Source organism: Panthera pardus, unplaced genomic scaffold (assembly GCF_024362965.1).
Source record: "Panthera pardus isolate Hobbes unplaced genomic scaffold, ASM2436296v1 HiC_scaffold_12, whole genome shotgun sequence".
Taxonomy (NCBI): Eukaryota; Metazoa; Chordata; class Mammalia; order Carnivora; family Felidae; genus Panthera; species Panthera pardus.
In genome coordinates this window covers 59,600,002-59,614,312 of record NW_026526677.1, presented here as the reverse complement: position 1 = coordinate 59,614,312, position 14,311 = coordinate 59,600,002, and the positions used below count along the sequence as shown (strand labels likewise).

Genomic DNA, 14,311 nt, shown 5'->3' with positions numbered 1-14,311 from the left:
CCTTTGATACCCTTTAGTTCTAATAATTGAAACCTACCACTTGTTGTTAATATTAGGTGAACAAAATTAAATTAATCAAGGCTCTTCAGTCCATGACTTTCTGCCATCATTGCCACCAGCAAGACCCTTATTTTGTTTATTATTTTTTCTCTTCCTTCCACTATTACCATTCCCGTTTTCTCCCCCTCTTTTTGGTATTCATGTTAATGTATTTAATATTTGTCATTTTAGTCTACCTACTGTGTGCTTTTTTAAGACAACATTTATCTCATTTTCCTCATTTTTTCTTTGTTTACCTTTCATATTTAGATCTTTGATCCATTTGGGCTTTGTATGTATGGTGTTCAGTAGAGATCTAATTTTATTTTTCTCCTTATAGAGAATCAGTTTTCTCAATATGGTTTGTTAATCTGTCCTTTCCTTCACTGGTTTTAAGGTGCCACCCCTGTCATATACCAAGTTTCCATATATGCACAGTGTTTCTGGGAGCTCTGTTCTGTTTATTGGAAAATGTGTTTGTTCACATATGTACCACTGTTCACAACAGTACCACATATGTACTGCTTTTATTACCATGGCTTTATAATTTATCTTACTTGCAAATACAGTGGTTTCTTAACTCTTCTTTTTCAAAATTGTCTTAGCTACTTGTGGACCTTTATTCCGCCATATGAATTTGAGAATTCTTTCGTCCAGTTCTTCTAGAAATTGCATTGGGATTTTCAACACAAATGCTTTGGATTAACATCTTAAAATATTAATTGGTCCCACCCATAAACAGAAAAAAATAGCTTTCAGGTAACAGCAGCCATTGACCAGACTAAATACTAGTTCTTTGAATACACTATTAACATACTTTAAGGAGTGCAGAAAGTCAAAAATTTGAAAAAACTTTAGGGTTTTTGCTGCAGTTTTTTAAAAGAGAACAATGTGTACATTCCTTAAATTACTTCCTAAATACATTATGGTTTTTGTTGGTATAGGTTATGTATTCTGGTTGAGATTGTTTCCAGCAATTTTGAAGAACTAATTTTGGTTAATTCCTACTAGTCTTTGGAGTTTTCTATGAAGTTGATTTTATCATCTCCAAATAAGGACAAATTTGCCTCCTCTAATCCTCATAATTTTAATTTTTTCTGTTGCTTGTGTTACTGTTTAGTCAGGATCCTGAGAAGTGCTGTGTTGAACAGTCCCAGTAATGTCACAGATGATATGCTTGCCTTGTTGCATTAAGTGTGATGTTTGTTGCTGATACTGTTAAAGAGGGTTTTTTGGGTTTCTTTTATTTGAGACAGTGTGTGTTAGTGAGGAGAAGGGCAGAGTCTTAAGCAGTCTCTTTGCTCAACATGGAACCCAATACAGGGCTCAATCCCATGACACTGGGATAATGACCTCAGCCAAAATCAAGAGTCTGACACTCAACTGACTGAGCCACCCAGGTGCCCCTGATACTGTTTTTATCAAGTTAAGGAAATTCCTTTCATTCCCTTTTAGTCCTCATATTCCGAATTTTTATCATAACTTGTTGAACTTACCAAAAGCTTTAACTGCATCTATTGAGTAGAAAAATTCAGTTTTTTTTAATGTAGTGAATAGCTGATGGATTTCTGGTGTTGAACCATCTTTGCATTCCTGTGATGAACCCTAACTGATTGCATTATCTCTCTTCATTTGTTTGATTTAGTTGGTTGATATTTTATTTAGGATTTTGCATTTATAAGTGTTGTCCTGTAATTTTCTTTCGTTGTACTCCTCTTATCCAGTTAATGATGTCAGGGTTCTATTAGCCTTATAAAATTAGTTGGATAGTTTTCCTTTTCTCTCAGATTTTCTGGAAAAACTTGTATAAGGTATATACTCTCTGCTCATGAAAGTTAAACCATAAAACCATCAGAGTGCTTGGGGTGGGTGAGGGAATATTTTGTTTGCAATTTTGATTCATTTATTGGTTTTCTCTTGTATTTCATTTGTTTTTAAGAACTGCATATAGGATTTTGGAGCGCTTGTGTTTTTCTGACCCTAAGATTATTTAAAAAAAATTTTTTTAATGTTTGTTTTTTAGAGCAAGAATGACGGAGGGAGGGAGAGAGAACTAGCAGGGGAGGGGCAGGGGGAGACACGGAATCCGAAGCAGGCTCCAGGTTCTGAACTGTCAGCACAGAGCCAGACACGGGCTCGAACCCATGAACTGTAAGATCATGACCTGAATCAAAGTCGGACGCCTAACTGACTGAACCACCCAGGCATCCCTGATCCTAAAATGATTTTAATATTGTTTGCAAGGAAATCAGTTAGTATTATCAATGATTGTTGCATTGTGATTTATTTGGTTTCATCTTGATTTGAGAGATTTATTTTTTGGCTCTTTTTCTGACTTCTTGAATGTTTAGCTCATATTTGTATGTATTCACAGTTGTACATGTCTAAGTGTGTTTTAGCTGTATCCCATAATTATAGACATGTAGTGCTTTTGTTGATTAGTCAGGAGTGTTTTGTAAATTCCCCTGTTCCTTTAACATAGGGTTATTTTTGTTTTTAGTTTCCAGGCATGGGTTTATTTTTTAAAACCATTTTGTAGCTTTTATTTTGTAATATTAAGTTATTAATAATTCATGGAGTATATATGTAGTCTGTGTGATATTGATTCTTTCTAGTTTTTGCATTTGTTATTTCTATTGAAGTGTGATGCTAGCCTAATTCTTGTTACTTTTTAGATGATTTGCTTTTCTCCCTCAAAGTCTTTAGTATTTTTTCTTTATATTTGACATTTTTAATTTTGCTAACCTGTGTCTAGATGGTTTTTTAGTTATCCAGACTGACACCTTTAAGTTCTGAGAAATCCTCAGTTTTTATTTCTTCATACATTTCTTTCCCTCTATTTATTTATTTTTCTGGGATGTCTCCTAGATGAATGGTGACACACCACTGTAGTTTTCCACATCAGCTCTCTTCTTAGCCCTACGTACCAGGAGTGAGGAGCTCAGCCACTTCCCATCCTCCAGCTACCATTTCCCTATATTCTGCCCCTTGGGAACCTCAAATACCTTAATGCAGACATACTCTTATAGGTTTGCCATCCTTGTAACTGTAGCTCATGGGATAAGGAGGGAATGTTCTAGATTGGCTAGCCTGCTGATGTTTCTTGTTATCAGTATCATGTTCCTATGCTGCCTAGCAGGTACCCTTCTAACTCAAGCTGTCACTGGTAGTGCTCCTTGCCTGCTCCTGAATAGTAATGGGGTGGTTTGTGGTTTAAGCATTGCAGTGGGTTAGAGGAAGAGAAAGGACATAACTGGAAAGTTCTTCCTCGGTTTAATCCTGTATGTACTTGGCCCTCTATGCTGTATGCATCCATTTCTCTTCCATACTGGTACTATGTTACTTTCTGCTTCCCAGGGAATTCTCACAGCTTTTGTGTTAGGTTCTGGGATCCAGCAACTCTCTCTTACGTGGCATCCCCCAGGAACAAATTGGAGGGGACATGATTTGTGACCCCTTGGATTTGACGCCAAGCACCATCCTGTACTTTCATGCCTTTTATTAGCTTTCAAACACTTGTGACCCAAAGTTAAGTTGATTTAAGTATAAAGTAAGTTAAGCGATGTATTCTTTCTCCTCAGTGTTTTTAAAAAAACTTAAATAAATAAAGTTTATTTATTTATTTTGAGAAGGTGAGAAAGCGGGGAGGGCAGAGAGAGAGAGAATCCGTGCTCTCAGCATGGAGCTGGCTCACGAACCCGGAGAGCATGACTTGAGCCAAAATCAAGAGTAGGATGCTTAACGGAGTGAAGCACCCAGGCACCCTGTCTCCTCTAGTATTTTATTATGAGCTTGGAATCATTAGTAAATTATTTTTCTGGTTTTTCTGTCATTTCTATGTTTGAAGAATGTATTCATTGTAAGGAATTTATGCTTTCGAAGGAATTAAATTTGAGTCACAGTATGCTTTTTACTTATGAGTCTACAGTGATGTGCTAGAGTTCAGTTTTCTTAAAGGTGTTTTTTTTTTTTTTTCTTCTTTTTTCTTGTCACTTAGAGTGAAGATGAAATCAGGACACTGAAACAGAAAAAAAGTAAGTGATAGTGTTAATGACTGAACTTCTGAATGCCTTTTAAAAAGGCCTTGACCTGGTAAGGACAAATAAATATGTTGTATGTCCAAAACCTACCGTGAGAGTGATGTAAGAGTGTGGTAGGCATTTTCCTGTGGTCTGGAATTGTCTGTGAGACAGAAGTCTTAGTTTAGTTTCTTGATTGAGTGCTACTGTGCCACGTACTTGGCCGCTTCCCTACTAGCTGTGCTCTTGGTGTGTGGTGGGGTGGCAGGCACACAGTGTCCCCATGGAGGGAAGGAAAGGCAGCAGTAAAGGACAAGAGCAGAATCTTTGTCCACCCGATGTGTGGTGCATCATAAGTTCTTGATAAATGTTTAAGGAAAAGTGCTTTGAGGACACTTAGCCTAATAGAGAGTAGGAGTCACAGTAGCCTTTCTGCAGGTGCTGATGCCTGACCTGTGTCACCAAAGGATGAGGACTAGTCGTTGTTTTTGTTTTTGTCTATTATTACTATTATTCCTCCTTCTCGGTCTCCTCCTCCTACTGTGCTATTATTAATATTATTTTTATTAACATAACTGTTTATGTTAAGTCTTTAGGTGCTTTACTTAGTTCATTTAATTCTGACAGTAGTCCTGAGGGAGTCAGGCAAAGGAGGGAGATGTATTCTGCGCAGAAGTAGAGTAGCTTGAAACAGGGTGCCTGATTTGGAGAATTATACTCATTTTGTTGTTAGAGCTTCTAATATCCTATGATGATTAGAAAATGAACCTAGAGGGGACCACAGGGTCTAGGACTTGCAAGGTTGTGTATATGACTATGGGCAGGACACTAACCTCAGAGGCTCAGTTTTTCAATCCACGTACAAAGAGATTTGGCTAATACTTCTAGTAGTCTATTATTTGCCCTAAAAATTGCGTCAATATACCTTATGTTATGTTGGCTTATATAATTCTCATCTCCCATATTAAAGTGTAGCTTAATGATTTCATAGAAATTGCATTAGCATGGACCTTGGAACCAGACACGTTTGGATTTGAATTTCACCTTCATCCTTTTAACTACATCTGTGACCTTGGGCAATTATTTACTTTCCTCATTTGTCAAGCGGGATTGATAGCACCTGCCTATAGAGGGAGTAATGTGATACATATAAAATGCCAACACAGTGCTTCAATAAATATTAGTTCTCTTCCTCTTTTTCCTGAGGGCACGGACCGTTACTGGTCTGGACGTGTTTTATGTGACGTGCCTTGTTAAGTTTGTAAGAAATCGTTCCTCTCTTATATATAACATTTACATGTAGGATTAAAATCTCTGTGTACAGTTTTTGTCTCCACTAGAGTGTGTCTTATTTTAACCTCTGTATCCTAGTCTGTGGTCCAATAGGTACGTTGTGAATGTTGAATGGATGAGCTCCTGAATTTAAATATTTAACCAATCAAAAACATGATTTTTTTTGTTTGTATCATTCCTCATGAGCCTGTTTATAAAATTGATTCTTTGTTTTCCAGTTGATGAAACTTCTGAACAGGAACAAAAACATAAAGAAATAAACAACAGCAATGCTCAGAACCCCAGTGCAGAAGAAGGGGGTGAAGAACAGGATGAAGACATTTTACCTCTAACCCTTGAAGAGAAAGAAAACAAAGAATACTTAAAATCTTTATTTGAAATTTTAATTCTAATGGGAAAACAAAACATCCCTCTGGATGGGCATGAAACTGATGGACTCCCAGAGGGTCTCTTTACCCCGGATAACTTTCAAGCACTCCTGGAGTGCCGGATAAATTCTGGTGAAGAGGTTCTGAGAAAGCGCTTTGAGACAACAGCAGTTAACACATTGTTCTGCTCGAAAACACAGCAGAAGCAGATGCTAGAGATCTGTGAGAGCTGCATTCGGGAGGAAACCCTCAGGGAAGTGAGAGACTCCCACTTCTTTTCCATCATCACTGACGACGTAGTGGACATAGCAGGAGAAGAGCACTTGCCTGTGCTGGTGAGGTTTGTCGATGAGTCTCATAACCTGAGAGAGGAATTTGTGGGCTTCTTGCCTTATGAAGCTGATGCAGAAATTTTGGCTGTGAAATTTCACACCACGATAACTGAGAAGTGGGGATTGAACATGGAGTATTGTCGTGGCCAGGCTTACATTGTGTCCAGTGGATTTTCTTCCAAAATGAAAGTTGTTGCTTCTAGGCTTTTAGAGAAATATCCCCAAGCTGTCTACACACTTTGCTCTTCCTGTGCCTTAAATATGTGGTTGGCAAAATCCGTGCCTGTTGTGGGAGTGTCTGTTGCATTAGGAACCATTGAGGAAGTCTGTTCTTTCTTCCATCGATCTCCGCAACTGCTTTTAGAGCTTGACAATGTCATTTCTGTCCTCTTTCAGAACAATGAGGAAAAGGGTAAAGAACTCAAGGAAATTTGCCATTCTCAGTGGACAGGTAGGCACGATGCTTTCGAAATTTTAGTGGACCTCCTACAAGCACTTGTTTTATGTTTAGATGGTATAAATAGTGACACAAACATTAGATGGAATAACTATATAGCTGGCCGAGCGTTTGTACTCTGTAGTGCGGTAACAGATTTTGATTTCGTCGTTACCATTGTCGTTCTTAAAAATGTTCTATCTTTTACAAGAGCCTTTGGGAAAAATCTCCAGGGGCAAACCTCCGATGTCTTCTTTGCAGCCAGTAGCTTGACTGCAGTACTGCATTCACTGAATGAAGTGATGGAAAATATCGAAGTTTATCATGAATTTTGGTTTGAAGAAGCCACAAATTTGGCTACTAAACTTGATATTCAGATGAAGCTCCCTGGGAAGTTCCGCAGAGCCCAGCAAGGTAACCTGGAATCTCAGCTAACCTCCGAGAGTTACTATAAAGAAACTCTAAGTGTCCCAACAGTGGAACACATTATTCAGGAACTGAAAGATATATTCTCAGAACAGCACCTCAAAGCTCTTAAATGCTTGTCTCTGGTGCCCTCTGTCATGGGACAGCTCAAATTTAATACATCGGAGGAGCACCATGCTGACATGTACAGGAGTGACTTACCCAACCCGGACACACTCTCAGCTGAGCTGCATTGTTGGAGAATCAAGTGGAAACACAGAGGGAAAGATATAGAGCTTCCATCCACCATTTATGAAGCCCTGCATCTGCCAGACATCAAGTTTTTTCCTAATGTTTACGCATTGCTGAAAGTCCTATGCATTCTTCCTGTGATGAAGGTTGAGAATGAACGCTATGAAAATGGGCGAAAGCGTCTCAAAGCATACCTGAGGAACACTTTGACAGACCAAAGGTCAAGTAACTTGGCTTTGCTTAACATAAATTTTGATATAAAACATGATCTGGATTTAATGGTGGACACCTATATCAAACTCTATACAACTAAGTCAGAGCTTCCTACAGATAACTCAGAAACCATTGAAAATACCTAGGAGACTTTTAAAGTAGGCTTTCTCTTATGTTTGATATTTGGAAAAATCTGTAAGAAATTTGAAAACATCTTACGGAAAAGCTGTCAGGTATACGTAGGCCACTTAATCACTGAATATCTTGACCTGTCGACCTCTCATTGAGTACATTAGCCATTGATAATCTGCCTATTTAAATGGCCCCCGTTTGAACTCTTATGCTTTGGAGACATAACTGTTCTTCCAGAAGATAGCGTTGAAAGTGCCACATTACATTTCTGTGGGATCTCTGCTAATGGCACTTTGGAATTGTTTTAGTTAAGTCATTTTAGACATAACATTTATTATCACTGGATCCAGTTGTCGGGTATTGAGTTATCAGTTCTTAGAAGAAATAGATTTGGAAGAGGTGTGGGAGAAAGGAATATATTTCATAAAATGTTACAATGAAGCTCATGAGTGACCTGGAGTGTTAAGTATGTTAAAAATCTGTAATGGAGATTTAAGGGAGTTATCAGACAGCTAGAGAGAGAGAGAGAATGGAAAACATGTGAGCTTGCAAGGATTTCAGTGTAGATTTTGTCTTTATCAAACGAACTTAAAGGAACAAGTTACAGTTAGAGTTTGAATGGGCTAGCCTGCCATTGTCGGTCCACATTGGGTTGTTGCTGTTTACATTCCTTTGTTGAGCCTACATCTTCATAAGCTTTTTAGCAGGTATTTGTTGAACACCTCTGTTTCATGGTCAAGACAGGATCAGAGGCCATGGATACTGACAACTGATTTGTCTGTTTTCCTCTGTCTTTTTCCATGACTGTATCTACTGCCTCGTCTTGATTTCTAAACAAAACCTGGAAAACCTACAAAAATAAGTGTTTTGTGGTTTACCTAGGAATAATACAGAAAATATTACTGTTATTTTTGGTGAAGAAAATCAATTTTGTATAGTTTATTTCAACCTAAATAAAATGTGAATTTTGTTTAAAGTTCGGGCACATTATTTTTGGTGGGGACAAAACAGATTCTTGTGGTAAATTGTTTTTTCAAAACTATCTCCTTCACAATTGAAGAATGTAGGTTTTTGGTTTGTTTTTTTTGGGGGGGGGTGGTATATGGCTTACTACTTGGTATATAAAAGGTTCTTTAATAACTAAATAATAAGGTTCATCTAACTGATGTTTTTTAATATTATATGCTATATGACCCTGTTACAAATTTTCAGGGTTTGTGTAATTGTTGATGGCTAAAATGTAAACACGTGAATATAATTGCAGAGATGTCATTGGATTATGTTGGGATACCTTAGTGTTATATCTGAGTTTCAGAAAACGGAACGGGGTGCGTTTGCAGAGTGCAGGTCTTAATGATAGCTGGAAGTGCATTTGCCTGTCGTGGACAAGGCTGGTGGATGTGTCAGAGCAGGACACATTACTCATGCAGGTTATAAAAAAGATAACAGAGTTTATCTTATAGTCAGAGCTCTAAGAGGTGCCTCTGTCTTTGGCAGAAAGAATTGGTCAGCTTCATGATGGCAGGATGACAATGAGGGAAACAGAGCCGGCCTTCTAATACCTGCTTCTAGTCCTTAGGGTATTTCAGAGTGGTGTGACCTTGGTAGATTTTTTAACCTGGGTATGTTTCCTCAACTATAAAAACCACATTCGTGGGGCGCTTGGCTGGCTCAGTCGAAAGAGCACGCAACTCTTGATCTTGGGGTTGTGAGTTCAAGCCCCACTTTGGGTATAGAGATTTACTTAAATAAAAACTTAAAAAAATAATAAAAATAAAAACCGCACTTATTTATAGTTATGCCATGAAGGGTAGATAATTTATCATCAGTTACCTGTGGCTGCTTGGCAACATCCCAAAACTTAGCAGCTTAAAAAAACCAGTTCATCTCGTTTCTCAGTTTTGTGGCTTGGTTGAGTGGTTCTTTTGCTGGTGTCATGTGGGTACTCTGCATTCTGCTGGCAGATTGGCTGGGGGCTGGGTGGAACAGCTGGGCCTCTCCATGTGGTCTTTTACCTTGGGCTTAGGGCATAGTGGTCTCAGTACCAAGGAGGCAAAGGCAGGAGCTTCAAAGCCTGAGCTCAAGAACTCACAGAACATCACTTTCACCACATTCTTTTGGTCACAGGAGGTCATGAGGCTGGCCCAGATTCAAGGCGTGAGGAAATCGGCTCCTCATCCTGAAAAGACAAGCTGCAAAACGCAGCCCTGTTTGCAGTCTGCCGTAATCATGTATGCAAAACAGCCATGCAACAAGCATTGGTTAAGCTTCTAAGGTGCCCATCATTTGTTTTTATAATCTGTATATTCTCTAAATTAATGTGGGACTGTAGTGAAAGCCCCCAAACCCTAATTTATTAAATGCATTTTTACAAACTCTGGGTCTTTGAAGATAGATGGAGTCATTGGGTCACGTAAAACTGGGATTGTCATTTTCGCAAGATTAGATAGAAAGTTGTGGGTGTTGTGACTGCTTATGAATTAATATGAATATTCCACAAATATCAGATGAATGCCGACTGTGTGCCAGGCTTAAGGGCTGCGCTTTCTCACTCACTGGCGCTTGCAGTCTTGAGTTGCAAGTACAAGTTACAGAAGTACAGTTGTACTTATTTGTAACTATACATAAACACACTTTACAGAGTTAGGTGAATCGAATTTATTAAAAGTAAAAGTAAAGAAGACAGGCCATCTATAAAAGCATGTGCAGTTTTTAAAAAAATGCTGTATTTAAACAGTTGGCAAAATATGCCAGAAAATAGATTTAGATTTAAGATTCAGCTAATCTAACTGGAAGAATTTTTGCTTTTGACATGTCCACTCAGATTTTTGGGAAAGAAAAAAAGTTAACATAGTTGAAGCCTAACTAGGATGTGTTACCTGAAAAATGAGAGCAAACACTTTATTAGTAATTTTGTGTCATTTTTATTTAATTCTTAACAAAAACCCTGAGGTGAATAGTAATTGAGTTGAAAGAGACCCTTCTTGAGGCCAGTTCCTCTGCAGTGACTTAATTGGACCTAGTTTTGTGTAATTTTAGGGACAGCTACTTTTTAAGTGCTATTGAAAGAGTGATTCATAAAGCAGGAAAGTTGTCCTTGCAGTGTTTATTAATATTTACATGATACCTTAGAGCTTACAGAGCACTGTGACTATATCATTCAAGTTCTCCGAAAAAAGCAACTTATTATCCCCATTTTTCGGTTGAGCAGTCAAGCTCACAGAGGTAAATGAATTGCCCCAAATTATATAGCTAATAAGTTGCCATAGCCAGATATTTCAGTCCTTCAATCTTAAAATTGATTATGAAAGCCACTTCATTCTTATGGTTTATAAAAGAAATATTTGCTTTAGGAATAGGCTTCTTTTATGTTCCTGCTTTATCCATTGCCAGCTTTCAGCACAGCATCTCTAGAATGTGCTCATTATAGTCAACATGGGTTCTTTGCAAAAAAAAAAAAAAAAAAAAAACCTGAAACTTCTGAGACTTCACAAACTGGGTGTAGAAATGCTGCCACCTTTGTTTGGCTGCCAAGACACTACCACAAAGGACTGTAGATCCAGGTCCATTTATTTCACAAGAGTGGGTGCAGCTGTCTTCTTGCTGTAATCAAATGCTCCTCTGTAGCCAGCTTTTTGTGGCCAGAAAAAGCAAAGTAATTTTTAGTACAGATTAGCATAAAAATCTCTACTAGATCGGTTTCAGGAAACAATTACTAGCTTAGAAACAACAATAAGTGTGATCTATAGGTTGGTTAAAATGGCAGTTAGTTTCCAGACTTTTTTAAATGCCCTTTATTTCTCACCATGAATACTATATAAATAGAATACACTACCTGCTGCTGTATTTGGTTTCGTAAATTATTTGGACAGGGTGAACAACAGACTTCAAAACTAAGTAGAGGTAGTAAATCTGCCCTTTTTAATGAGTTTGAATTTACAGTAGTAGTTTAAACATCTGGAAATTTAAAGTCTTAATTCATTCCAAATGTTCAACAAGGATCTATTGCAAAGAGGATATTGTAATGGGGGTGGGGGGATCAAGAAAACGACTATTGACTCAATTTGAAGCCTTTCTAGTTTTCTGTATATACATTAATCACATAAAACTTGGGAGGCTGACAGTTCAAAAAGGTAGAGATGGACCCAGATATCTAAGTTGGCATGCTTATAGAAGAATAATTTTTAAGAGAGGGCAGTTGTAACAAGGATGAGGTTTTTTTTAAATTTTTTTTTTTTTCAACGTTTTTTATTTATTTTTGGGACAGAGAGAGACAGAGCATGAACGGGGGAGGGGCAGAGAGAGAGGGAGACACAGAATCGGAAACAGGCTCCAGGCTCCGAGCCATCAGCCCAGAGCCTGACGCGGGGCTCGAACTCACGGACCGCGAGATCGTGACCTGGCTGAAGTCGGACGCTTAACCGACTGCGCCACCCAGGCGCCCCAAGGATGAGGTTTTAAGTGCTGTTATTATCTAAGGTATGGCCAGATAGTGCTGCTGTGTTCTATTTTTCTTCTGGATGCGAGGTGGGCTTTTTATAATTGTTATTTAAACTGGACTGAGGGGACTCAAATCCTGTGACTTATAAATTGTAATTTTGATTAATGCATCTTGTAATCCAAGAATCTGGTCTGCAGCCAGCACCTAGCATGAGACCAAGCATTCATTTAGTGCACACTTCCTGAGCCCCTACTGGTTGGTCATTAGGTGTTGGTCTGATTTTCTTACGGCAAAACGGTTGTGGCCGCAGGAGGATCAGTAGTCCTTGTCTGTGGCAGCTGCTGCTAACTGTTCATCCTTTGCCAGTGCTGTGCTGAAGCACTTTAAACTTACCCAACCTGTGAAAAAGGCAATATGATCCCCCCTTTTTTTCAGGTGAAAACCTAAGGATTAGAAGGTTACGTGGCTAGTGAACATTTGAATGAGGATTTCAGCGTGATGTAAAGATTTACAAATCTAATTTGTTGTCTCTTATAGTTTGCTTTTCATGTTAATTTTCAAATACTGTCTTGAATGCCTGTAGTGGTCAATCTTTTTAGCCCCAGGCATGAGGCTAGGTGTCATGGATACAAAGATGAATGAAGTGGAGCCCATGCCTTGGATGCAAAGGTAAATAAGCTTGATCCCATACTTCGGTCAGCTGAGTCACCTGGGGAAGCCAGACCTGCAAGTCAGGATCTGCCAGGAACTAGGCTAAAGGTAGGGTATTGGTATAATTGATCATCCCATCCAGAGCACTTTTGAGAGTATAAGGAGGCACTTTTAATAGTTATGCCAGATAAACCGGGACTCTCCAGAGCAAACCAGGACTTATGGTCACTCTAGCTAGAGGAAAATCCACGGTGTGAGTGGAGCCGACTGGAGGAGGTGATGCCCCAGGTACACTTGGAGTGCAAGGTGTGAGACCTGTTCTCGTCTCTGGTCATCACCCTCACACCCTTGCAGTTCGCTCTTCAGACCTCAGCTTAGATGACACTTTTCTGGAGGCTTCTGGTCCCTGAAATCTGAGTCAAGTGACCCTTACATGTGCTCCCAGGCTTGCCTGGCTCTTCCATTAAATGTAAGCCCTGTGAGAACCTGTGTGGTTTCTACATGTCTCCCTGTTTGAGGCTAAGAGAAGACAGTAGGGAACAGCCTTTGCAGCAGCCTATAAACACAGCAATGTTTGTTTTCCCACATATTGCCTCCTTGGATTGATAATGGTATATAAAACTAAGCCAACTTCACCAACAATTGCCAGTAAGTCCAGTTGGAATAGGTTTGGAGCCGCTGAGAAATTGACATTTGTTAAGAGTAGACCCACCTTTGAAAGTTGTGTGTACATGGGACTACATGACTCTAAATATTTTTAGATTAGTCCCTCGCTTCTCAGTGAAAATGTGACTTGTTATCTTAGTATTAGAAATATATATATACAGTTGACCCTTGAACAACTCAGGGATTAGGGGCACTGGCTCCCCTGCACAGCTGAAAATTGTGTATAACTTTAGGCTCTTCAAAAACTTAACCAGTAGCCTCCTATCGACCGGAAGCCTTACTGATAACATAGTTGATGAACACATATTTTGTATGTTATATGTTGTTATGTACTTTATTCTTACAATAATACCTAACTTTATCTTATCTTTTTGGTATTTCTAGGCTATGCAGTTCATCAATGAATTTTTTCAAATTGCCTCAAATCTCCAAAAAAATTTCCCAATATACTTATTGAAGATAATCTACTTGTAAGTGGACCTGTGTTCAAACCTGTGTTGTTCAGAGGTCACCTGTTAGGTTCTTCATTTCCCCTCAAAAAACAGTAGATAATCATTGTGATATTCAGTATCCTATTTCAGGCTTTCAAGATATCTGATGAAGACAGTACTTCTTCCTCAAACCAGTATCACACATGTTAAGCTGTTAAAATCTACATGGCAGTAGAGTTTTAGAGCCAGAAGGAGTTTGGGAAACTATATAGACAAACTCTCATTTTACAGAGGACTGGACAGGGCATCGTGCTCTGGATGATGCCCTCAGTGGTGGCAGAGGCCAAGGGAGAACAGAAGTGTTCCTACAGTGTTGTGTTCTGCCATGCCACACAGACATAAGATGGAGAGCCTGAGAGAATCATTTCTTGGCAGGTGAGCAGTGTCCACCCTTTAAGCTGTTACTAATGTAAACAGTAATCCCATAAGTATGTCAGCTTTATAGGAGATTTATTAAGCAGGCCAGGATCTGGGGTTAGTTTGTGTTACTATAAAATTTTGATTTAAAAAATATTTGGTATTGCTTACATCTTATTTGGCAAATTCCTATTCTTGGTGTGATTATTTTTCTTT

The 14,311-nt window shown here is 38.7% G+C and overlaps 1 protein-coding gene across 3 annotated transcripts in view; it reads left to right on the top strand.

The window, feature by feature from the left end:
- THAP12 (THAP domain containing 12) overlaps window positions 1–8,465 on the top strand; it is a 28,094-nt gene extending 19,629 nt beyond the window's left edge. For 2 of the 3 annotated variants that reach the window (XM_019449873.2, XM_019449872.2), the window contains 2 exons: window positions 4,037–4,073; window positions 5,570–8,465. In XM_019449873.2, the coding sequence (XP_019305418.1) occupies window positions 4,037–4,073; window positions 5,570–7,503 (1,971 nt within the window). In that variant the 3' untranslated portion in view covers window positions 7,504–8,465. The remainder of the gene's footprint in view (window positions 1–4,036; window positions 4,074–5,569) is intronic. The other variant, XM_053900112.1, reaches the window with a different exon arrangement.
- The last annotated feature ends 5,846 nt before the right edge of the window (window positions 8,466–14,311 follow it).